The 26,793-nt window shown below is 42.9% G+C and overlaps 1 protein-coding gene across 2 annotated transcripts in view; it reads left to right on the forward strand.

Annotated features, from left to right (window-relative positions):
• LOC121551681 (myosin light chain kinase, smooth muscle) overlaps window positions 1-26,793 on the forward strand; it is a 113,036-nt gene that overhangs the window by 35,435 nt on the left and 50,808 nt on the right. For both annotated transcript variants that reach the window (XM_041864397.2, XM_041864404.2), the window contains exons 3-11: window positions 4,839-5,046; window positions 8,003-8,048; window positions 8,467-8,632; window positions 8,952-9,117; window positions 9,363-9,384; window positions 9,552-10,135; window positions 10,351-10,554; window positions 11,712-11,846; window positions 25,781-25,933. In XM_041864397.2, the coding sequence (XP_041720331.1) occupies window positions 4,839-5,046; window positions 8,003-8,048; window positions 8,467-8,632; window positions 8,952-9,117; window positions 9,363-9,384; window positions 9,552-10,135; window positions 10,351-10,554; window positions 11,712-11,846; window positions 25,781-25,933 (1,684 nt within the window). The remainder of the gene's footprint in view (window positions 1-4,838; window positions 5,047-8,002; window positions 8,049-8,466; window positions 8,633-8,951; window positions 9,118-9,362; window positions 9,385-9,551; window positions 10,136-10,350; window positions 10,555-11,711; window positions 11,847-25,780; window positions 25,934-26,793) is intronic.

The raw sequence follows: 26,793 nt of genomic DNA on the forward strand, positions 1-26,793 counted from the left end.
TGGTTTTGTGATCCATGCCCCAATTATTTTTTTCATTTTTTATGTTGCATGTTGCGTTTTATACTTTTGTTCAGTGTGGTATATATAAATATGGTGCCATTTGGGATGCGGACAATAAGTAATTGGGCGGTGTTGCAATACTATTAATATGGCATAATTACAGACTCTCCTGAAACCTATATAAATAAATAAAAATGTCATGTGTGCTTTGGCAGTGAAAAAGTACTGTAGTTGTAATTGTCTATATTCTACGGTTGACAGTGCAGTTGTCCATCTCAAACCAGTCATGCTGCCTGACAGTGACAGTAAGTGGCCTTTTTCTTCCCGGCAGGCACTGTTGTTGTCATGCTCCAGGGCCATGTTCTTAGTGAGGGGGTGCTCCTCTGAAGACAAAGAATGTCCACCAGCATGGAGGCAGGCATCTGACATGCCACGTGTCCATGTAGCGCCTCTCTCCCCAGCCTCCCAGTCCTTTTAATGGCCTGCCAAGGGTAGAACTCATTCTCCTAAAGAATTCTAGTATTACATAATTACGAGCCAGTAGGAAAATATAGGGGGAACAGCATGCGAGGGAGGCTCCATGTGAACGCTGTGAAAGGTATGCTGCCAGAAACCTGATGGTGGTTGAAACTGCTCGCCTATTGAAAGCAGATGTGGACCACTTCTAGGCTACTCCTACACATCTCCACCCTGACTCACCGCTCAGCTCACTCCTCTGACCAGTTAGAGAAGCGGCCATATTTCTTCTGCTGCTGGTTACATTCAAATGTTACATTGGTTTTAATGGCGTACATTGTCCATATTGGCTACTTCTTTTGAAGGCCTTTTTCCGCAGAGAGTGGTCTCATCCATCCACTGGCCATTGTTAGGAACGGTAGTTAAATACTGGTGATTATTGTCTTTTGCATGTGTAATTCATAGCAGCCTTTTGGCATTCTGGCTTGACAGTGGCTGCGAAGCCAGGAAAAATACAATGTTGATGAGATGAAGACATCAGGTTGTTTGAATGGTGAAACAGCAGTCTTCATTGTTTCCCCTCCAATGGAATGTTAGCTCAGGATTAAACATTAACATCTTGTCCCTAAATCATGTTGGATTCTCACCATCATGTGGATAGTGGCTTTTCACAGCACTGTGAGAATCAACTTATGAATCACTCAACATCATCAAATGTGGAGTTATCAGTTTGTTTTTCTGTCTGAGTTAAGACATAACAGGGATGCATCTCAAATTGCACCCTATTCCCTATAAATCTAATCAAATTTCATTTGTCACATGCGCCAAATACAACAGGTGTAGACCTTACAGTGAAATGCTTACTTACAAGCCCTTAACCAACAATGCAGTTTTAATAAAAAAGTGTTAAGTAAAAAATAGATAAGTAAAAAATAAAAATAGTTAAAGAGCAGCAGTAAAATAACAGTAGCGAGGCTATATACAGGGGGTACCGGTACAGAGTCAACGTGCAATTTAAGTTTCCCTGCATTAAAGTCCCCGGCCACTAGGAGCGCCACCTCTGGATGAGCGTTTTCCTGTTTGCTTATGGCCTTATACAGCTCATTGAGTGCGGTCTTAGTGCCAGCATCGGTTTGTGGTGGTAAATAGACAGATACGAAAAATATAAATGAAAACTCTCTTGGTAAATAGTGTGGTCTACAGCTTATCATGGTGTACTCTACCTCAGGCGAGCAAAACCTTGAGACTTCCTTAATATTAGATTTTGTGCACCAGCTGTTGTTTACAAATATACACAGACCGCCACCCCTTGTCTTACCGGAGGCAGCTGTTCTATCTTGCTGATGTAGCGTATATCCCGCCAGCTGTATGTGATCCATGTCGTCAATCAGCCACGACTCGGTGAAACATAAGATTTTACAGTTTTTACTGTCCCGTTGGTAGGATATCCTTGTTCTTAGGTCGTCTATTTTGTTATCCAATGATTGTACGTTGGCTAATAGGACTGATGGTAGAGGCAGATTACCTACTCGCCGTCGGATTCTTACAAGGCACCCCGACCTATGTCCCGGATATCTCCATCTCTTTTTCATGCGAATGACGGGGATTTGGGCCTTGTCGGGTGTCTGAAGAAATTTCTTCACTTCCGACTGTATAAAGAAAAAAACTTTGTCCAGTATGAGGTGAGTAATCGCTGTCCTGATATCCAGAAGCTCTTTTCGGTGGCAGAAACATGATGTACAAAATAAGTTACAAATACGTGAATAAACACACACAATAGCACAATTGGTTAGGAGGCCATAAAACGGCAGCCATCTCCTCCGGCGCCATTTCCAGTGTTATTTCTTTAGAACAGAGACCTATGGGCCCTGGTCAAAAGTAGTGAAAAGTAGTGCACTATAACGGGAAAAGTCTGCCATTTGGGACACAAACCTATTCTGACCCCATCCAGCGGTAGCGATCACAACTTTGTGTGATGTATGCTATGATGCAGGTGGGAATACATTCATAGGTTCTGATGTACATCCATTGAGCATTAGCCAGACAATTATTCTAGAGTCTCTGTGAAAGGCCAACTCCAGCTGTAATCCACTGCAGGTGTCTTCCAGAATACAAAGTTGAAAAGTAATTATCTGTACAAGACCTTAGAATTACTGGGAAAAATAAACCATAGGTCTATTTCTTTGGGAATGAAAAAGACAAGGGCTTCGTCCCAAATGGAACCCTATTTCCTATATATTGCTCTACTTTTTACTAGGACTTTGGTCAAAATTAGTGGATTAAATAGGAAATAAGGTGTCATTTGAGATGCACATAAGAAAACATCAGGTACATTTATTGATTTGGAGCAGCGACTTGTCTAAAGACACAAGGGATCAAATTGTCCTTTTTATAGTTGCTTCACATGGAAACGGTGGCAGTGGAAATCGCTCTGCTTACATGATTAAAATAAACTTTAGCTTCCCTTTGATCATTTTCCTCTCTTCATTATGAGGGGATTTCGTTGTAAAGGCCGCTTTTATCCCAGAAGTATTAGCCTTGTTATGGCAAGTAGTACTCTTGATGTGGTGATACATTGGGTGCCAGTAGCGTGACTAGAGAGAATATTCCTCGCTTTGTTCCTCATATGCCTCTCTCCCTGTATACTTGTCTTCTTCCATTCTTGGGTATTTTGATGCTCTTCAGAAACTAGGTTTTATGTCCAGGGTGGATCAGCAGTCAGGCCTCTCCTCGCTGCCAGTGCATTGATCCATAGTCCTGTCACAACCTTTGTTTTGATGCCGTAAATGGTACTTGTGTCTGTTTTCTGGTTTGTAGAAACTTGACTCGGTGTGTAAACAACCCATTGTTTCTGCTATACTCAACACTCATTTGGGATGTTTGAGGCCGAGAGCTTGACCACAATGTTTTAGGAACGAGAAGTCTGAAGTCTGCTTGAAATTTCTGTGGCACTGAGCGTCATGCAGCTGAGTTTTCAAGGAAATGCCAGTGTCTGTTTGATTTAATAACGACTTAAACCTAATACTGCTATTTTTGGCCAAGCCTGAGGAGGACCGGGTAAAGCAGATGTAATATTTGACTGAAACTTAGAGGCTAGCTTGACAGACTGGAATGTGAGTGGTCGATTACAGAGAGAAGCTGGACTTTCACGCTTTTCTACGTCGCCTATGACTTTTGGGTTCCATATGGAATCAATCTATTGTGTACTAGCTGTCGAGCCATATTAATTTGTATGTTCAATCTGAAATGCATACCAGCTGCAGTGGTTAACAATTATAGTTTATTTTGTTTTGCTGTTAATTCAAAGCCAGTTGAATGTGCAAGGGCTTGTATTGGTTTGCAGAATGTAATATTTCTGCATGTTTGGGTTTACCAAGGTTCTCCTCCGAAATACAATATTTTACAAAGTCTCAGGGGTTCAAGGGGAGCATGGTTGGCATGCCACCAGTGGAAACACAGAGTGAGAGAGAAAGAGATTGCCCATCCGCTGTCCTTATTAGCTGTGGTCTCTGCCTGCAGATTTGTGATGCCTCAAAGACTTCAGAGAAAAGAAGCTGTAGAGCAATTTAGGGAAGTCGACTAGAACTGAAATGAATCAGAGAAAGGTGGGAAGATCCTCCAGATAGATGGGGAATGTGAGCAGTGTTTCACACAGCTTCTGTACCTGTTCATCTCTGCTATATCATGTGCCCTTTCAGCACCTGTACTCCACTCTTCATGTGGTGTTATTAGTGATGGCTACTGACCTGGGCCATGTAGAAAAAAAGCAGTGAGAGAATAGAAATGTCAGAAAGGACTAAGAACTTGAGTAATACAATATGCACTGAGGAAAGGGAGGAAGTTGGGGAAATTAGGTTTCGTTGGAAAAGAGAAGACCGGGATAATTAAACAGGCTACTTGTGGTAGGAATGTATTTTTTGTATTCTGGGAAGTAGGAAACACTGAGGGTAATCAGTAGCTTTCCAGTTCACTTGCTAATTGTTGATATCAATGTTTATCATTAGTATTTTTGTAAATATCCTATTGTTTACTGTGTCCATTTGTTTTTACGTCTAATTAAGTTTAATTAGTCTATGGGCCACAGATTCAGTCAGTTTCACACACCCAGGGAGTTCCTGTGCTCTGACTCCAATTGTATTGAGAAGATAAATGAAAATGGTGGATGTGAACACATACTAGGCATGGGGATTGTCACGGAGTTGGTGTCAGTCAGTGGCCTAAAATTCGGACCTGCTCATTAAAAAAAACAGTCATTTCTTATGGAAACCGTTATGTTTATGAGAAGCACACCGTTAGGATTTGTTTCAACCATGACCATTAACAACTGATGCCCTATTATGTTTTGTATAGTTAAAATCCACTGAAACACTATCTATTCCCAGGTCAGAGGACACCCTGAGCCCCAGGTCACGTGGTCCAGGAATGGGAAAGTAGTGATAGCTGGAGAGCGCTTCGCCATGGAACAAAGTAGCCGTGGAACCTTCAGCCTGGTGGTCCATGGTGTCCAGGAGGAGGATGCAGGGCGTTACACATGTGAGGCAGTCAACGATGCCGGAAGTCGCCAGGTCACAGTGGAGATCACTGTAGAAGGTACAGCAGCTCCTAAATTTGTGTTCCAAATGGCGCCCTAGGCTGCCGTTTGGGACACAACCTTACCCTCTCCATCAGCCAACCAGATAGATAATGGAATGGTCTGTTGACAAATGTTTGGGCAGGGTCCACTGGCTTTGCTTTGTAGCTCATTTAAAATGTAGCATAGAAAGCAGACTTCTAAGTAACCCTGAGAAATGCACGGCCTCAATACCTCATGTGAAATTAAACCAAGACTGCGGCAAGTATTTTAAACACCAGCACATTTATTCTACTCCATAACATATAAGACGTCCTTTAATACATTATTATACATGGGCTTTTATACTGTGCCCAAGTTATGTTTTAACTCAATGTAATGATAGGAATAAGGTTGAATATGGATCATCTTCAAAAGGACCACTTTGTTTTGACTTATTGCAGATAATGTCCTTTTCTAATTCACTGTTCAGAAGGAACTCATTAGAGTAACCGATACAAAGTCAACAGAGGCTTCGTCCCAAATGGCCCCCTATTCCCTATATACAGTGGGGAAAAAAAGTATTTAGTCAGCCACCAATTGTGCAAGTTCTCCCACTTAAAAAGATGAGAGAGGCCTGTAATTTTCATCATAGATACACGTCAACTATGACAGACAAAAAGAGAAAAAAATCCAGAAAATCACATTGTAGGATTTTTATGAATTTATTTGCAAATTATGGTGGAAAATAAGTATTTGGTCAATAACAAAAGTTTCTCAATACTTTGTTATATACCCTTTGTTGGCAATGACACAGGTCAAACGTTTTCTGTAAGTCTTCACAAGGTTTTCACACACTGTTGCTGGTATTTTGGCCCATTCCTCCATGCAGATCTCCTCTAGAGCAGTGATGTTTTGGGGCTGTCGCTGGGCAACACAGACTTTCAACTCCCTCCAAAGATTTTCTATGGGGTTGAGATCAGGAGACTGGCTAGGCCACTCCAGGACCTTGAAACGCTTCTTACGAAGCCACTCCTTCATTGCCCGGGTGTTTGGGATCATTGTCATGCTGAAAGACCCAGCCACTTTTCATCTTCAATGCACTAGCTGATGGAAGGAGGTTTTCACTCAAAATCCACGATACATGGCCCCATTCATCTTGCCTTTACACGGATTGAGTCGTCCTGGTCCCTTTGCGAAAAACAGCCCCAAAGCATGATGTTTCCACCCCCATACTTCACAGTAGGTATGGTGTTCTTTGGATGCAACTCAGCATTCTTTGTCCTCCAAACACGACGAGTTGAGTTTTTACCAAAAAGTTATATTTTGGTTTCATCTGACCATATGACATTCTCCCAATCCTCTTCTGGATCATCCAAATGCACTCTAGCAAACTTCAGACAGGCCTGGACATTTACTGGCTTAAGCGCGGACACGTCCTCTGGCACTGCAGGATTTGAGTCCCCTGGCGGCGTAGTGTGTTACTGATGGTAGGCTTTGCTACTTTGGTCCCAGCTCTCTGCAGGTCATTCACTAGGTCCCCCGTGTGGTTCTGGGATTTTGCTCACCGTTCTCGTGATCATTTTGACCCTACGGGGTGAGATCTTGCGTGGAGCCCCAGATCGAGGGATATTATCAGTGGTCTTGTATGTCTTCCATTTTCTAATAATTGCTCCCACAGTTGATTTCTTCAAACCAAGCTGCTTACCTATTGCAGATTCAGTCTTCCCAGCCTGGTGCAGGTCTACAATTTTGTTTCTGGTGTCCTTTGTCAGCTCTTTGGTCTTGGCCATAGTGGAGTTTGGAGTGTGACTGTTTGAGGTTGTGGACAGGTGTCTTTTATACTGATAACAAGTTCAAACAGATGCCATTAATACAGGTAACGAGTGGAGGACAGAGGAGCCTCTTAAAGAAGAAGTTACAGGTCTGTGAGAGCCAGAAATCTTGCTTCTTTGTAGGTGACCAAAAACTTATTTTCCACCATAATTTGCAAATAAATTCATAAAAAATCATACAATGTGATTTTCTGGATTTTTTTTTCTCAGTTTGTCTTTCATAGTTGACGTGTACCTATGATGAAAATTACAGGCCTCTCTCATCTTTTTAAGTGGGAGAACTTGCACAAATAGTGGCTGACTAAATACTTTTTTGCCCCACTGTAGTTCACTACTTTTGACCAGAGCCCCATAGACCCTGGTCAAAAGAAGTGCAGTAAATGGGGAATAGGGGGCCATTTGGGATTTATACTGTCCACATGGAATTGTTCCTTTCTGTTAGCATAAGTGGTGTTAGCATTTACATTTTTACATTTTAGTAATTTAGCAGACTCTCTTATCCAGAGTGACTTACAGGAGCAATTAGGGTTAAGTGCCTTGTTCAAGGGCACATCGACAGATTTTTCACCTAGTCGGCTCAGGGATTAGAACCAGCGACCTTTTCGGTTACTGGCACAACGCTCTTAACCACTAAGCTACCTGCCGCACACTTTGATTTTCTAATTCCTTGGTGTATACATGCCAGCTGTGCCTTTCCATTTCTGATAGTTACACTGCAGATACTTAGGTTACATTATGAATGATAGAGGGGGGCTGGCGCCTACTCCTTTCCAGGGAGAAGTATGTAAACATTCGGACATCCTCCACATTTGTTCAGCTTTCCAAGATCATAAACAGCTATTTAGGCACCTCGGGCTCACTAAACATTAACATATGGAGCATGCCCTCTGTAACAAGTAGCAGTACAAACATATTTTACAAGGCATTGGACTGAGATATGAAGCATTCTGCAACACTGCACAGTGCACATTCATTTACATTTCGTGGTGCTGGAATTGCACCAGCGATATATTCTATGGCTGTCTCTCCAATGGCACCCTATTCCCTACATTGTGCACTACTTTGGGCCAGGGCCCTGGGCACTACATAGGGAATAGGGTGCCATTTGAGACGCATACTTTGTTTTTTATGAATTATCTGAGACATGTTTTCTATCTCTCAGGGAACACAGGGAATAAATACAGCCTCCCCTCCTCCAGTAGAACGGGGTAAGATGTATTTGGTTGTGTCCCAAATGGCACTCTATTCCCTACAAAGTGCGGTACTTTTGACCAAAGCCCTATGGGCCCTGGTCAATAGTAGGGCATTATATAAGGAATATGGTGCCGTTTGGGACACAGTCCTTCTTTCCACATGGTGGTATGATTTCTCTTTTTTAAATCAACCTTCCTATCCTGTTTCATCTGTAAAACCGGAATCTTTGATGTTCCATGATCATTTTAATCTTGTATTTTTATATTTAGAATAATGTAGATATGTTTTATGTTGGTGTTAAATATAGCCAGTCAGTCATATTGCTATATTAAGTCATTATTCAAATGTAATTTGTTTGTTCAAGTGATGTTCTTGAGCAGACACATCTTTGGATGCTAAGGTAATGAGTCATTGTGTTTTCTCTGACTCCAGCGGTCGGTTTGGAGTTCCAGCAGTGGAGAGCAGGCCCAGTATCTGGGGGGTGAGCCCCCCCAAGTTTGTGACAAAGCCCTCACGTATCTTTGTCCGAATGGGACAGACTGGCAAATTCTTGGCCAAAATCACAGGACGTCCACAGCCCTTGGTTACCTGGCTCAAAGTGAGATGGAACAGAGAAAGTTTGGCAACTTCAGTAACTTTCCCCAAATTCCAAAGTTTTCCAGAAATCCCAGTTGTAATAATCTTTGAATTCGTAGGGAATAAGCATGAAATCCGACCAGTATTATAGAAACCTGAGAATTTAGGGAAAGTAACTGGAATGTTGCAACTCTAGATGGAATAGGGAAGACGTATTCTGTCTTTCAAAGATGGAGGATGGTGATTCTTCATTTCTGAATCTCTGACTTCCATCTCTCTCTCTTGCTCTATCTCCCTTTCTTCTACTCTCTCTTTTTATCTGTGATGGATGGTTGTCACAGGGAGATGAAGAGCTCCATGCTTCTCCCCACTTCAACATGTATGAAAAGTCTGGAATCCACTTTCTGGAGATCCGAGATGTGTGTGTGGACGATGCAGGAATGTACACCTGCTCTGTGGCCAACAGTGCTGGGAAGGCCACGGCTACAGCAGAGCTGATCGTTCAGGGTAGGACACTGCAGCCAATCACACAGCCTGTTATTCAGCCATCAGCCGTCAACCCACAGGCAGTGTCCCAAAAATCAATTTTGTAGTGCACTTCTTTTGACTTGGGCCCACTAAATGGGGAATAGGGTGCCGTTTAACATCACAGTAAATCATCAGCAATGCCAGTTCTGAATACAGAGTTATATTTCGTAAATGTTGATTCGTATTTGAGAGGGGAAATTCAGTGTGTATCCTTTCCTTTTTAGGTTCAGGCAGTGAGCCGGGCATGTGAGTATGTATCTCATACAGTACCCTGTATAGTGATATTACTAACTGTGTGTTTACATGAGTAAGCATTTTCGTGAGTTGGATACATTTCTACAAAATATTTCCACAATTTCTTCACAGTGAGGTATTCAATCTTTTGACAATGTCACGTGTTACTACCACTACAGCCTAGGTCCATCTGCTCTGGTAGCACCTGTCCCAAAGACAACTGACTCACCTGAAGTCAAGCCCACATGTAACGGCCTGCTCGCAGACAAACGATCACCTACCAAGACAGGAGACAGGGCTGAGACCAGACTCACTGCTCTCACCAGGGAGACCAAAGACAGCATAGAGACCAAAACTCCAGCATGGAAGACCAGCGCAGAATCTCCCAAGACCACCGTCGTGACTTCTCCCAAGCCTCCTGCGGACCTGCCAGACAAGGCCCCCAGACAGCCTGGCGTCTCTCCCCTCAAGGTTGCCAGCTCCACCACCACCCGGCAGCACCACCTGAGAGGCCAAGGGGCTGCAAGGACCAGCCCACACCCCCAAAGCAGAGCCCCTGAGAGGGATACAAGAGATACTGTGAAGACCCCCCCAAAGGGAGTCCCAGACCCATCTCCAGAGCCCACCAGAGAGACCAGAAGGCAGGCCAGAGAGAGCAGGTCAGAGAGGGCAGCAGTGACTGCAGGAGCTCAACCCAAATTTGACTCTGTACCTCAGAGCCAGGATGCTACGGAGGGGACCCAAGTCATATTCAAATGCCAAGGTGATTCAAAACATCTTGCGATGCCATGTTTCAGATGTTTTTTGATATAAATTATATATTTAATCAGAGAAAATAGTACAAGACCTTCCCAACACATTCCCAACTTTAGATGTTTTTGACCAAACTTGAATAGGCCATTTGGACAATGTTCGCTAATAGCTACTTTATTGTTGCATATTTAACCCATTAGATTGACTGTTGATGTGTTTTTCCAGTCTCAGGTTCTCCTGTGCCTGGCCTGAGCTGGGTTAAAGATGGCCTCCCTTTGAGACCCAGAGCAGGCCTGACCTTCCAGCAGGACGGCAACACACACATCGTCACTCTGACCAACGTCCAGAAGAGGGACAGTGGGACTTATGGATGCACCATGACCACAAGCACTGGGAAGGTGTCTTCTACTTGGACCCTCAGTGTCAACAGTAAGTACTTAGGATACATCCCAAATTGCACCCTATTCCCTATAAAGTACACTACTTTTGACCAGAGCCCTATGGGCCCTGGTTAAAAGTAAGGCACTGTATAGAAAATAGGGTGCCATTTGAGACACACCCTAAGTTTACTGTACAGACTGTGACAAGTCTGTACAGTAAATGTTGCTTTAATAGGGTGAACTAAGGCCCTTGTTGTGTAGAATATTCATTACATGACTCCTTTTCAGTGAACAGGTTTATAATAGTTTTGAGCACAGTTTCTAGTCTCCAGCTCTGCCTTTGGGTAAAAAATCATCTAATTCCTTTCCCCTGGCTGTCTCAATCAAAACAGGATAATGATGAAGGAAGGAATAAGGGAGCACATCGACGTTAAGTCCATTCCTCAGCTACAATGCTGACTTGGGCTGAGTTCATCCAAAACGAGACTGTTGCATTTGGAAACGAGACTGTTGCATTTTTAAAGGAGACTGTTGCATGTCCTTCTAAGCCATCTGCTGTCGGTGACAAAACAAAAGTTGCTTGTTTATTTAATGATAATCAAAGTGAAATTATTATAATGGAGGATTTGGAGAGGTTTTGATATCTTGTCTAGTTGTTTTTGTTTGGACTAAACAGACTGGCACCCGTCTACAGTGATTCAATTTGCAGCAAAAGGGGAGAGTCTGGCAGTTTTATCACGTTTATTTTCTATAATACAGAACAGTGCCAAACACTATGCAGATTCAGTTTGTTTTGCTTGAGACGAGCAGTCTATATTTGTTGGGAGTGAGTGTCCTTTAGGAATGACTGCAACTGTTCTTGTCTACCTATGCCATCTACTGGAAAGAAGGAAAATTGCATCTTGTCAGATACCAAGTCTGCGTCCCAATTTCCCAAGTGTGCGCTTGCACACTCCCCGTCATCGATATAAAAGCTTTGGATTGGTGTAAGCATTGGTTGGAGGGCATTTCCAGCATTGTTAAATCCATGATGGGAGTGTGCAAGTGCAGAATCAGGATGCACCCCCACTTTGCTAATACCACATTTGTCACTCTTAGACTGACCAGTACCACACATTCCCTCATTTTAAATGTACTGCAAGGCTCCAATGCAATGTAATATACTGTAAATGTTAGTACTCTGTCTGTGTACTCCCTCCCCTGCAGACTCACGGCTGGAGGGCAAGCCCCCGGCGTTCAGCACAGTCCTGAAGGGATGTTCAGTGAGTGAGGGCCAGGACTTCCTTCTGCAGTGCTCAGTGGATGGAAAGCCTCTACCTAACATCTCCTGGCTCCTAAACAGTGAGAGAGCCTATCATTACATCTCCCCCAGCAGTAACTAGGGTTGCAAAATTCCAGTAACTTTCCCAAAATTCCCACGTTTTCCAAAAATCATGGTTGAAGGATTCTGGATTACTTCCTGATTCTGGGAATCTTCCAACCAGGATTTCTGGAAAATCCGGGAATTCTGGGAAAGTTAAGGGAATTTTGCAACCCTAGCAGTAACAGTCACCACTGTCCAGTTATGCCCATTTACCCACTAGAGGGGGGTGATGTTCCTGTTTTCAAAGCTTTGCACCTCACAGGACTGACCAACTAAAATCAGGTCCATTTCTATAAAAAGTGATGGATGATATAAAGTGAAGGAATAAAAATGTCTCTGTACTCAGAACCTTCTTGAACAGATCAGCTAGGCAGGGGGTGTAAGTTATTGTGTGTCCCAAATGGCACCCTATTTCCTATATAGTGCACTACGTTTGACCAGAGCCCTATGGGATGCCATTTGGGACGTAGTCATAGTAGTTCTGCTACTGCTTTCCCTCTCAGCCTGAGGGCGCCCCTTCAGAGGGCCACCATTTCACAAGTCTGGCTGCTCTGCTGCTGAAGGCTCATGTGTCTCTGTACCATGTCCGGATCACACACAGAGAGTATTTATTTTTTATCTTTAACTGCTCCACATATTTAACGTCAGAGGAAACCCCCTTGAATGTGGCATTTCATAAGGTCATGATTCAAAAATTTAAGCATGGCATGACAATTGATCTAGTAGAATTCCAACTCAACACAGTGAACCAAGGTTATTATAGTTTTGTGATTTTCTATTAGTTTTTATTTCTATTAGTTTTTAGATCAATATTTAAAATTCAGTTTAGTTTCTGTTTTCAGACTTGATTTACTAGTTTTTATTTAGGGCGAGTTTTATAAAATCATTGTTTTAATGTTAGGGACAGAAAGTAGGAGCGAGGCTAGGATCCATTTATGTGTTGGCCTATAGTTTGTGTTTTTTGGGGGATGTCACTTCTTGCGACTGGGGGGCAGTAATACATTTTAAATTATAAATCAATCTTAATGTGACTTAGATTTAAAATGATAATTGTCTGCCGCGCAGTTCAAAGCTATGGCCAGCTCTGGTTGTTGTTGGTCATGGGTATTATTTTGGTTGTTGTGTAATAGCTTGATAGCCTTGAAAATGTTTGCCCCGTTGACAGTTGCGACGAGTAGGATCTTCTCCTCTGGTATGTCCCATGCATCCAATGTGCAGTCAATTACCTCTCCTGTGTGCGGATGCTAAATCCGATGGAGGTTGAGCAATACATGCTGTGCCTTGTTGGAGAAGGGGTGATAGAAGCTGGCTGATATGCCCATAAAGGAAGCAGTCAGTCCTTTTCATGCTCCATCCATCTACACACAGGGTTATTTTTTATGGCTCTTTCAGAATGTCCATAACTTTCTGGGTTGCTGTATCCATTTGCAAAGCAAACAACCCATTTACTCTAGCAGTGGCAGGAGTTTTGAATAAAATAAAATAATATTTGTCACATGCTTCGTAAACAACAGCTGTAGACTAACAGTGAAATGCTTACTTACGGGCCCTTCCCAACAATGCAGAGAGAAAGAAAATAGTGAAATAATAGCAATAAGTAACTATAACTTAGCTATATACACAGGGTACCAGTACCGAGTCGATGTGCAGGGGTACGACGTAATTGAGGTAGATATGTACATATAACTAGGAATAGAGTGACTAGGCAACAGGATAGATAATAAACAGTAGCAACAGCATATGTGATGAGTAAAAAAAGTTAGTGCAAAAAGGATCAATGCAGATAGCCCTTTGTAGCGCCTTGTGGTCGGATGCCAAGCAGTTGCCATACCAAGCGGTGATGCAGCCAGTCTAGATGCTCTCAATGGTGCAGCTGTAGAGCTTTTGGAGGATCTGAGGACCCATGCCAAATCTTTTCAGCCTCCTGAGGGGGAAGAGGCGTTGTCGTGCCCTATTCATGACCGTGTTGGTGTGTGCGGACCATGATAGATCCTTAGTGATATAGAAGCTGAGGAACTTGAAGCTCTCGACCCGATCCCCTACAGCCCTGTCCATGTGAATAGGTGCGTGCTCTGCCCTCCGTTTACTGTAGTCCACCATCAGCTCCTTTGTCTTGCTGACTTTGAGGGAGAGGTTGCTCTCATGGAACCACACTGCCAGGTCTCTGACCGCATCCTTATAGGCGGTCTCATTGTCGTCGGTGATCAGACTTACCACTGACGTGTCTTCAGCAAACTTAATGATAGCGTTAGTCGTGGGTGAACAGGGAATACAGGTGGGGACTAAGCACGCACCTGTGTTGAGGGTCAACGTGGCAGATGTGTTGTTGCCAACCCTCACCACCCGGGGGTGGCCCGTCAGGAAGTCCAGGATCCAGTTGCAGAGGAGGTGTTCAGTCCCAGGGTCCTTAGCTTAGTAATGAGCTTGGAAGGCACTATGGTGTCGAACGCTGAGTTGTAGTCAATTAACAGCATTCTCACATAGGTGTTCCTCTTGTTCAGGTGGGAGATGGCAGTTTGGAGTACAATAGAGATTGAGTCATATGTGGTAAAGGTCTTCACAGGTTCAAAAAGTTGGACCCATTCCGAAATGGCCCTGGGGCTTTCCCACCTGGACCCGATATGCATACATAAAGTGCATTTAGACAGCTTTACTTTTTCCACATTTTGTTACGTTACAGCCTTATTCTAAAATGCATTAAATAAAAACAATTCCTCATCAATCTACACACAATACCCCATAATGACAAAGCGAAAACAGTTTTCTTGACATTTTTGCACATTTATAAAAAATAAAAACAGACATTCCTTATTTACATAAGTATTCAGACCCTTTGCTATGAGACTAGAAATTGAGCTCAGATGCATCCTGTTTCCATTGATCATCCTTTTCTACAACTTGATTGGAGTCCACCTGTGGTACATTCAATTGATTAGACATGGAAAGGCATACACCTGACTATATAAGGTTGACAGTGCAAGTCAGGGCAAAAACCAAGCCATGAGGTTGAAGGAATTGTCCTTAGAGCTCCGAGACAGGATTGTGTCGAAGCACAGATCTGTGGAAGGGTACCAAAAAAATTCTGCAGCATTGAAGTTCCCCAAGAACACAGTGGCCTCCAACTACCAAGACTCTTCCTAGAGCTGGCAGCCCGGCCAAACTGAGCAATCGGGGGAGAAGGGCCTTGGTCAGGGAGGTGACCAAGAACCCGATAGTCACTCTGACAGAGCTCTAGAATTCCTCTGTGGAGATGGGAGAACCTTCCAGAAGGACAACCATCTCTGCAGCACTCCAACAATCAGGCCTTTATGGTAGAATGGCCAGACGGAAGCCACTCCTCAGTAAAAGGCACATGAAAGCCAGCTTGGAGTTTGCCAAAAGGCACCTAAAGACTCTCAGACCATGAGAAACAAGATTATCTTGTCTGATGAAACCAAGATTTGAACTCTTTAGCCTAAATGCCAAGCGTCACGTCTGAAGGAAACCTGGCACCATTCCTATGGTGAAGCATGGTGGTGGCAGCATCATGCTGTGGGGATGTTTTTCAGCGGCAGGGACTGGGAGACTAGTCAGGATCGAGGGAAAGATTAACAGAGCAAAGTACAGAGAGATCTTTGATGATAACCTACTCAGGACCTCAGACTGGGGCGAATGTTCACCTTCCAACAGGACAACGACCCTAAGCACACAGCCAAGACAACACAGGAGTGGCTTCGGGACAAGTCTCTGAATGTCCTTGAGTGGCCCAGCCAGAGCCTGAAAATAGCTGTGCAGTGACGCTCCCCATCTAACCTGACAGAGTTTGAGAGGATCTGCAGAGAAGAATGGGAGAAACTCCCCAAATACAGGTGTGCCAAGCTTGTAGCGTCATACCCAAGAAGACTCGAGGCTGTAATCGCTGCCAAAGGTGCTTCAACAAAGTACTGAGTAAAGGGTCTGAATACATATGTAAATGTGATATTTCCGTATTTTAATTTTAGAAATTTGCAAACATTTCTACAAACCTGTTTTTGCATTGTCATTATGGGGTATTATGTGTAGATTGATGAGGGAAATAAAACCATTTAATCAATTTTAGAATAAGGCCGTAACGTAACAAAATGTGGAAAAAGTAAAGGGGTCTGAATACTTTCCAAATGCAGTGTACGTTTTTTAAATTAGGAGACCCATTCCGAATGAAGCCGAAGACAACTAGACCCGTTCCGTATAGACCTGGTCAGATCCGATCCGAGTGAAGTCATTTTTTAAAGCTACTTTATTAACCAGAGCTGATAAAGCGTGAGAGGAGGGAGAGAGGTGCCGCTCTAGCAGGTGGGTGAGGGGCCGTACTGTGAGCGAGTGACACAGGAAGGAGGGAGGGAGAGACGAGACAGCAACCAACCAACCAAGCCGACTTGCGCTATAGTAGACTAATAGCTGCCATAGCTAGGTTATTTATCATCAATTATGATTACGTAGTACCTGTCTTGACTGCATTAAACCAGGAGAAGCTAGTTAAGCTGCGCTTTCTCATCCTACAGTTACAAATAACAACAACCATTCAGAATATTAAGGAGCAGCCTAGGCTCTGAGGCTACAACTATCTTCCATTGATTAGATAGCTCCTAACTTTTGCCACACGGAGCGAGGCTCTGACTGTAGCCTATTGCCGCTTTGATGACTTAGGATTTGCCAACAACAAGCTACATGTGCCACGCTCCACTCACGTGAAAAGCAAGAGCAGCAGCATAAATTATAAAATGTCTCTCTCTATTGCCGCAGTCTCGTTCGAATCTGTACGGGCCCTTCTGAACAAGTCAGTTAAAATTACACATACCCGAGACCCGAGACCCGTGAAAATAATATCAGACCCGACCCAGACCTGTGACATTATTTAGAATTCTGGATCCAGACCCGCTCGGGTCCCAGACCGGGTCTCGGGTATTCGGGTACAGGTGGATTTGTGAAGACTTCTAATCTGTGGATCTGTTGGGGCGGTATACGATTTGGAGTGTATCCAGGGTGTCTGGGATGATGGTGTTGATGTGAGCCATGACCAGCCATTCAAAACATTGTATGGCTACAGATGTGAGTGCTACGGGGCGATAGTCTTTTGGACAAGTTACTCTGGTGTTCTTGGGCACAGGAAATATTGTGGTTTGCTTGAAACATGTAGGTATTACAGACTGGGTCAGGTAGAGGTTGAAAATGTCAGTGAAGACACTTGCCAGCTGGTCAGCGCATGCTCCGAGTACGCGTCCTGGTAATCCGCCTGGCCCTGCGGCCTTGTGAATGTTAACCTGTTAAAAGGTCTTTCTCACATTGGCTATGGAGAGTGTGATCACACAGTTGTCCGGAACAGCTGTCGATCTCATGCATGGTTCAATGTTGCTTGCCTCGAAGCGAGAATAGAAGTAATTTAGCTTGTCTGGTACTGTAGGTTTGCGTCACTGGTCAGCTCGTGGCTGGGTTTCCCTTAGTAATCCTTGATAGTTTCCAAGCCCTGCCACATCTGACGAGTGTCAGAGCCAGCGAAGTAGGATTCGATCTTAGTCCTGTATTGATGCTTTGCTTGTTTGATGGCTCGTCGGAGGTCGTAGCGGGATTTCTTATAAGCGTCCGGATTATTGTCCCGCTCCTTGAAAGCAGAAGCTCTAACCTATAGCTCAGTGCGGATGTTGCCTGTAATCCATGCCACCAAGCTGGTGACTGATGTGGTAAACACCTCGGTGCCATCGGATGAATTCCAGAACATATGCCAGTCTGTGCTAGCGAAACAGTCCTGTAGCTTAGCATCCGCTTCATCAGACCACTTCTGTATTGAGCGTGTCACTGGTACTTCAGGAGGATATACACTGAACATAAATATAAACACAACATTTAAAGTGTTGGTCCCATGTTTCATGAGCTGAAATAAAAGATCCCAGACTTTTCCATACGCACAAAAAGCTTATTTCTCAAACATTTTGTGTTACTGAGCATTTCTCCTTTGACAAGATAATCCATCCACCTGACAGGTGTAGCATATCAAAAAGCTGATTAAACAGCATGATCATTACACAGGTGCACCTTTTGCTGGGGACAATAAAAGGCCACTCTAAAATGTGCAGTTTTGAGCATGTTTGGGATGCTCTGGATCGACGTGTGCGACAGCGTGTTCCAGTTCCCGACAATTTCCAGAAACTTTGCACAGCCATTGAAGAGGAGTGGGACAACATTCCACAGGCCACAATCAACAGCCTGATCAACTCTATGAGAAGGAGATGTCGCTCTGCATGAGGCAAATGGTGGTCACACCAGAACTGACTGGTTGTCTGATCCATGGTCCTACTTTCTTTATTTTTTTAAGTATATGTGACCAACAGATTCATATCTGTATTCCCAGTCATGTGAAATCCATAGATTAGGGCCTAATTAATTGATTTCAGTTGACTGATTTCCTTATACAGTGGGAAGAACAAGTATTTGATACACTGCCGATTTTGCAGGTTTTCCTATTTACAAAGCATGTAGAGGTCTGTAATTTTTATCATAGGTACACTTCAACTGTGAGAGACGGAATCTAAAACAAAAATCCAGAAAATCACATTTGTATGATTTTTAAGTAATTAATTTGCATTTTATTGCATGACATAAGTATTTGATACATCAGAAAAGCAGAACTTAATGTTTGGTACAGAAACCTTTGTTTGCAATTACAGAGATCATACGTTTCCTGTAGGTCTTGACCAGGTTTGCACACACTGCAGCAGGGATTTTGGCCCACTCCTCCATACAGACCTTCTCCAGATCCTTCAGGTTTCGGGGCTGTCGCTGGGCAATACAGACTTTCAGCTCCCTCCAAAGATGTTCTATTGGGTTCGGGTCTGGAGACTGGCTAGGCCACTCCAGGACCTTGAGGTGCTTCTTACGGAGCCACTCCTTAGTTGCCCTGGCTGTGTGTTTTGGGTCGTTGTCATGCTGGAAGACCCAGCCACGACCCATCTTCAATGCTCTTACTGAGGGAAGGAGGTTGTTGGCCAAGATCTCGCGATACATGGCCCCATCCATCCTCCCCTCAATACGGTGCAGTCGTCCTGTCCCCTTTGCAGAAAAGCATCCCCAAAGAATGATGTTTCCACTTCCATGCTTCACAGTTGGGATGGTGTTCTTGGGGTTGTACTCATCCTTCTTCTTCCTCCAAACACGGCGAGTGGAGTTTAGACAAAAAGCTCAATTTTTGTCTCATCAGACCACATGACCTTCTCCCATTCCTCCTCTGGATCATCCAGATGGTCATTGGCAAACTTCAGACAGGCCTGGACATGCGCTGGCTTGAGCAGGGGGACCTTGCGTGCGCTGCAGGATTTTAATCCATGACGGCGTAGTGTGTTACTAATGGTTTTCTTTGAGACTGTGGTCCCAGCTCTCTTCAGGTCATTGACCAGGTCCTGCCGTGTAGTTCTGGGCTGATCCCTCACCTTCCTCATGATCACGAGGTGAGATCTTGCATGGAGCCCCAGACCGAGGGTGATTGACCGTCATCTTGAACTTCTTCCATTTTCTAATAATTGCGCCAACAGTTGTTGCCTTCTCACCAAGCTGCTTGCCTATTGTCCTGTAGCCCATCCCAGCCTTGTGCAGGTCTACCATTTTATCCCTGATGTCCTTACACAGCTCTCTGGTCTTGGCCATTGTGGAGAGGTTGGAGTCTGTTTGATTGAGTGTGTGGACAGGTGTCTTTTATACATGTAATGAATTCAAACAGGTGCAGTTAATACAGGTAATGAGTGGAGAACAGGAGAGCTTCTTAAAGAAAAACTAACAGGTCTGTGAGAGCTGGAATTCTTACTGGTTGGTAGGTGATCAAATACTTATGTCATGCAATAAAATGCAAATTAATTACTTAAAAATCATACAATGTGATTTTCTGGATTTTTGTTTTAGATTCCGTCTCTCACAGTTGAAGTGTACCTATGATAAAAATTACAGACCTCTACATGCTTTGTAAGTAGGAAAACCTGCAAAATCGGCAGTGTATCAAATACTTGTTCTCCCCACTGTATGAACTGTAACTCAGTACAATCTTTGTTGCATGTTGCGTTTGTATTTTTGTTCAGTGTAGTTTCAGTATAGTTTGTTTTTCAGAATTTTATTTCAGTTTACTAAATTGGTTTTCCAATTATTTGTTTTATTTTAGTTTCAGTTTTTGTTTACTTTTATAACCTTGCAGTGAACAGTATTTTCTGTATTATTGTAGCTGGGTTATTTTTATCCTTCCATATTTAATTAAGCTGGATCATATTCTGTTGAAGTTTGGTTTTGTCTGTATCCGTCACCTCAGCCTAACTTGACTCTCAACATAGGGATTCAGTTCTCAACTCTGTAACTTTCATTACCGGTCAAAGGTTTGGCCCCTGAACTTGTATGTAAACTGATAAGGGTGAGTCTTGGCCAGTGTAATTGTTTATGTTTTGTTGTGCTTCGGGGGCCAAATGTGTTCGTGAGTTGAATTATCCTCTTCAGAAAACATCTTAATCTTTAAACTCATAGAATTGACTTGTTGCAGGTTTTTGAGAAGTATCTCACATAGCCTGTCCCAAATGGCACTTTAGTCCCTTCATAGTATAGTACTTTTGACCAGACCCCTATATACCCTAGTCAGAAGTAGTGCACTATATAGGGAAGAATAGGGTTTCATTTGGGATGTAGCCATAGTTTCCACAGGTCTGCTTCTTTTGATGCTCCAGGTTTGAGCTATGAGTGGAGGAACTGTTGACGTTATCCTCTAGCCTCTTGAAGATGGATGGACAGTTAATGGCATCACAGTCACCTCAGGGAAGAGATAGTCCTGTTCCCAGCAACTCTGTAGGGATCCCAGTACCGACCCATTCACAGCCCCTCTGTTCTCTTCTGTTCTTACCGCTGGAAAATACACCCACAGCCATTAAACAAATATGAAGCCTAGGAACCATATAAAGGAAAAACATGCATCGCTCCCTCCTGAAACCCTCCTGAAGTATTACACCCAGACAGACTTGACAAGTGTTTGTGCTCCATAAGCAGACATCTGAGATTCTCTCTCTCTCTCTCTCTCTCACTCTGAGACTCGGACTCGCGCAGGCCGATTCTGAAATACCTACCAACAGGACAAAAAAAGGCTCCCCTGGATTTCAAAGTGAATGCCTTTCTTGGGATCGGGTGGTCCAGCACGTGGCGCGAGAGACATTTAGAATTGTTGGTGGCAGAGCATCAAAACTCATCCAGGTTCAATTCAACACAGAGCTAGATAGCTTCCTGACTGTGTAAACGTAGGCCTGCAAGGAAAGATTAACACACAGTGCCTTCAGAAAGTATTCATACCCCTTGACTTATCCCACATTTTGTTGTTACAACCTGAGTAAAAAAATTGATTACATATATTTTTTGCTCACCCATCTACACACAATACCCCATAATGACAAAGTGAAAACATATTTTTAGAAATGTATTCAAATTGATTAAAAGTGAAATACAGAAATATCTAATTTACATAATTATTCACCCCCCTGAGTCAATAGATGTTAGAATCAACTTTGGCAGCGATTACAGCTGTGAGTCTTTATGGGTAAGTCTCTAAGAGCTTTGCACACCTGGATTGTATAATATGTGCTCATTAATCAAGACAGCCATTTTCAAGTCTTGCCGTAGTTTTTCAAGCTGATTTTAAGTCAACTTTAACTAGGCCACTCAGGAACATTCAATGTCGTCTTGGTAAACAACTCCAGTGTATATTTTGCCTTGCGTTTTAGTTTATTGTCCTGCTGAAAGGTGAATTTGTCTCCCAGTGTTTGTTGGAAAGCAGACTGAACCAGGTTTTTCTCTAGGATTTTGATTTTGCCTGTGCTTAGCTCCATTCCATTTATTTTTTATCCTGAAAAACTCCCCTGTCCTTAAGGATTACATGCATACCCATAACATGATGTAGCCACCACTATGCTTGAAAATATGGAGAGTGCTACTCAGTAATGTTTTATACTGTATATTTGGGGCAAATCCAATAACACTTTGTATTCAGGACAAAAAGTTAATTGCTTTGCCAAATGTTTTGCAGTATTACTTTAGTGCCCATTTGCAAACATGATGCATGTTTTGTAATATTTGTATTATGCACAGGCTTCCTTCTTTTCACACTGTCATTTAGGTTAATATTGTGGAGTAACTACAATGTTGTTGATCCATCCTCTATTTTCTCCTATCACAGCCATTAAACTCTGTAAGTGTTTTAAAGTCACCATTGGCCTCGTGGTGAAATCCCTGAGCCGGTTTCCTTCCTTCTAAAAACGTAATTCCACTTGGACATTATGGGGTATTGTGTGCAGGCCAGTGACACAAACTCAATTTAATCAATTTTTTAAATTCAGACTGTAACACAACAAAATGTGGACAAGGTCAATGGGTGTGAACACTTTCTGAAGGCGCACTGCATGATAAAGGAACATCTTCTGCCATTGTATCAACATTTACCTCTGTGAGGTTTTTGACCTTACAAGGTGTTGTCTTTTTCTGCCTCGGCATACACTACCAGTCAGAAGTTTGGACACACCTACTCATTCAAGGGTTGATCTTTATTTTCTACATTGTAGAATAATAGTGAAAACATCAAAACTATGAAATAACACATACAGTGGGGAAAAAAAGTATTTAGTCAGCCACCAATTGTGCAAGTTCTCCCACTTAAAAAGATGAGAGAGGCCTGTAATTTTCATCATAGGTACACGTCAACTATGACAGACAAATTGAGAGAAAAAAATCCAGAAAATCACATTGTAGGATTTTTAATGAATTTATTTGCAAATTATGGTGGAAAATAAGTATTTGGTCACCTACAAACAAGCAAGATTTCTGGCTCTCACAGACCTGTAACTTCTTCTTTAAGAGGCTCCTCTGTCCTCCACTCGTTACCTGAATTAATGGCACCTGTTTGAACTTGTTATCAGTATAAAAGACACCTGTCCACAACCTCAAACAGTCACACTCCAAACTCCACTATGGCCAAGACCAAAGAGCTGTCAAAGGACACCAGAAACAAAATTGTAGACCTGCACCAGGCTGGGAAGACTGAATCTGCAATAGGTAAGCAGCTTGGTTTGAAGAAATCAACTGTGGGAGCAATTATTAGGAAATGGAAGACAGACAAGACCACTGATAATCTCCCTCGATCTGGGGCTCCACGCAAGATCTCACCCCGTGGGGTCAAAATGATCACAAGAACAGTGAGCAAAAATCCCAGAACCACACGGGGGGACCTAGTGAATGACCTGCAGAGAGCTGGGACCAAAGTAACAAAGCCTACCATCAGTAACACACTACGCCGCCAGGGACTCAAATCATGCAGTGCCAGACGTGTCCCCCTGTTTAAGCCAGTACATGTCCAGGCCCGTCTGAAGTTTGCTAGAGTGCATTTGGATGATCCAGAAGAGGATTGGGAGAATGTCATATGGTCAGATGAAACCAAAATATAACTTTTTGGTAAAAACTCAACTCGTCGTGTTTGGAGGACAAATAATGCTGAGTTGCATCCAAAGAACACCATACCTACTGTGAAGCATGGGGGTGGAAACATCATGCTTTGGGGCTGTTTTTCTGCAAAGGGACCAGGACGACTGATCCGTGTAAAGGAAAGAATGAATGGGGCCATGTATCGTGAGATTTTGAGTGAAATCCTCCTTCCATCAGCAAGGGCATTGAAGATGAAACGTGGCTGGGTCTTTCAGCATGACAATGATCCCAAACACACCGCCCGGGCAACGAAGGAGTGGCTTCGTAAGAAGCATTTCAAGGTCCTGGAGTGGCCTAGCCAGTGTCCAGATCTCAACCCCATAGAAAATCTTTGGAGGGAGTTGAAAGTCCGTGTTGCCCAGCGACAGCCCCAAAACATCACTGCTCTAGAGGAGATTTGCATGGAGGAATGGGCTAAAATACCAGCAACAGTGTGTGAAAACCTTGTGAAGACTTACAGAAAACGTTTGACCTGTGTCATTGCCAACAAAGGGTATATAACAAAGTATTGAGAAACTTTTGTTATTGACCAAATACTTATTTTCCACCATAATTTGCTAATCAATTCATTAAAAATCCTACAATGTGGTTTCTGGATTTTTGTTCTCATTTTGTCTGTCATAGTTGACGTGTACCTATGATGAAAATTACAGGCCTCTCATCTTTTTAAGTGGGAGAACTTGCACAATTGGTGGCTGACTAAATACTTTTTTTCCCCACTGTATGGAATCATGTAGTAACCAAAAAAATTATATTTGATATTTGAAATTCTTCAAATAGCCACCCTTTGCACTTGATGACAGCTTTGCACACTCTTGGCATTCTCTCAACCAGCTTCACCTGGAATGCTTTTCCAACAGTCTTGAAGGAGTTCCCACATATGCTGAGCACTTGTTGGCTGCTTTTCCTTCACTCTGCAGTCCGACTCATCCCAAACCATCTCAATTTGGTTGAGGTCGGGGGATTGTGGAGGCCAGGTCATCTGATGCAGCACTCCATCACTCTCCTTCTTGGTCAAATAGCCCTTACACAGCCTGGAGGTGTGTTGGGTCATTGTCCTGTTGAAAAACAAATGATAGTCCCACTAAGCCCAAACCAGATGGGATGGCGTATCACTGCAGAATGCTGTGGTAGCCATGCTGGTTAAGTGTGCCTTGAATTCTAAATAAATCACAGACAGTGTCACCAGCAAAGCACCCCCACACCATAACACCACCACCTCCATGCTTTACGGTGGGAAATACACATGCAGAGATCATCCGTTCACCCACACCGCGTCTCACAAAGACAGCGGTTGGAACCAAAAATCTCCAATTTGGACTCCAGACCAAAGGACAAATGTCCACCGGTCTAATGTCCATTGCACGTGTTTCTTGGCCCAAGCAAGTCTCTTCTTCTTATTGGTGTCCTTTAGCAGTGGTTTCTTTGCAGCAATTCGACCATGAAGGCCTGATTCACACAGTCTCCTCTGAACAGTTGATGTTGAGATGTCTGTTATTTTTATTTGGGCTGCAATTTCTGAGGCTGGTAACTCTAACTTATCCTCCTCATGAGAGCCAGTTTCATCATAGCGCCTGATGGTTTTTGCGACTGCACTTGAAGAAACGTTCAAAGTTCTTGAAATCTTCCGTATTGACTGACCTTCATGTCTTAAAATAATGATGGACTGTCGTTTATCTTTCCTTATTTGAGCTGTTCTTGCCATTATATGGACTTGGTCTTTTACCAAATAGGGCTATCTTCTGTATACCACCCCTACCTTGTCACAACACAACTGATTGGCTCAAAAGCATTAAGATGGAAAGAAATTCCACACATGAACTTTTAAGACGGCACACCTGTTAATTGGCACTCCAGGTGACTACCTCATGAAGCTGGTTGAGATAATGCCAAGGGTGTGCAAATGTGTCATCAAGGCAAAGGGTGGCTATTTGAAGTATCTCAAATATATTTTGATTTGTTTAACACTTTTTTGTTTACTACATGATTCCATATGTGTTATTTCATAGTTTTGATGTCTTCACTTTTACTCTACAATGTAGAAAATAATAAAAATAAAGAAACACCCTTGAATGAGTAGGTGTTCTAAAACTTTTGACCGGTAGTGTATATATATATTTTGCATTGTTGGGAAGTAAGCATTTCACTGTTAGTCTACACCTATTGTTTACGAAATGTGACAATTCAAATTTGATTTGGAGGAATACACTTTATTAGTCCCTTGATTTTATATGAAAATGGATTGACACATAACATGTCCTGCATGATAAACGTCTTAATTTCTAATGATCTGTCTTTCATTATCTCTCCCCAATATGGCCCTGCTTTACTTTTACAGCAAAATATTGTACCCTGCTCTTAGTGTAAGATAAACTCAAGTGTGACACATGTTCCTCTCTCTTCCCCCCATCAGAAAAGCCCATGCCGTACGCCCACTCTTCCTTTGAGAATGGCCTGGCCCAACTCACAGTCCAAGGTGCCCTGCCAGAGGATGAGGGCCAGTACACGATTGTCGCTGAGAACAGCCATGGGAGAGCCGTGTGCACTGTCAAAGTCATCGTCAAAGGTGGGCCTGGGAGCCTCTACAGTGGCCAGGATTCTCTGGTTGTGTTTACACAGGCAGCCCAATTCTGATATTTTTCCACCAGTTGGTCTTTTAACTAATCAGATCAGATCTTTTGCCAATAATTGGGCAAAAGATCAGAATTGGACTGCCTGTGTAAACGCAGCCTCAGAGTAGGAGTGCTGATCTAGGATCAGCTCCCTCCTGTCCATGTAATCTTATTTATTGTCATCTAAAAGGCAAAACTGATCTAGATCAGCACCCCTACTCTGAGACGCTTGATACATCCAGCCCCAGATGTTTCTTTATCCTTTGCATCTTTGAGAAAATATGCATTTAATCTTTGTGATGGATGTATCAGATATTTCCCAGAGGACTGCCCCAATAGAGCATATAATATGCATCTAATTATTTCTCAATATGATGCTTATTACATGTACTTTTGTAGTTCCCCTATTAGTCCCCGAAGACCTATAGACCATTTTCTGACTTTCTGAGTTATTTTTTTCAGGACATGGAAAAAGTCTGCCGTGCTAAAATTACTCTGATCTAGGGGAATGCCCAATGAATATGTTCTTTTGATAACTGTGTTTAGATTTTACGTTTTTGAAAATCTAAACACACATCCATACCAAGCTGACAAATGCTATCAACATGTCATATCTATATACAGTATTTATATCATACTCTCAGGCTATTTTAAGTCTTTGCAATGTTTTGGCTAAATTGAGAATTCTCTCAATCCATGAGATAGGAAATATGCTTATCTTTTCAGAAGAATTAGCATTTGACTGTTTGCTAAAGCCCTGAAATGTCTCTATTGCGAGTACTTTGAGCTCCTTTGATAAGTAGTGCTACTCTAA

The sequence above is a fragment of the Coregonus clupeaformis genome, chromosome 4 (genome assembly GCF_020615455.1).
Source record: "Coregonus clupeaformis isolate EN_2021a chromosome 4, ASM2061545v1, whole genome shotgun sequence".
NCBI classification, from domain to species: Eukaryota; Metazoa; Chordata; class Actinopteri; order Salmoniformes; family Salmonidae; genus Coregonus; species Coregonus clupeaformis.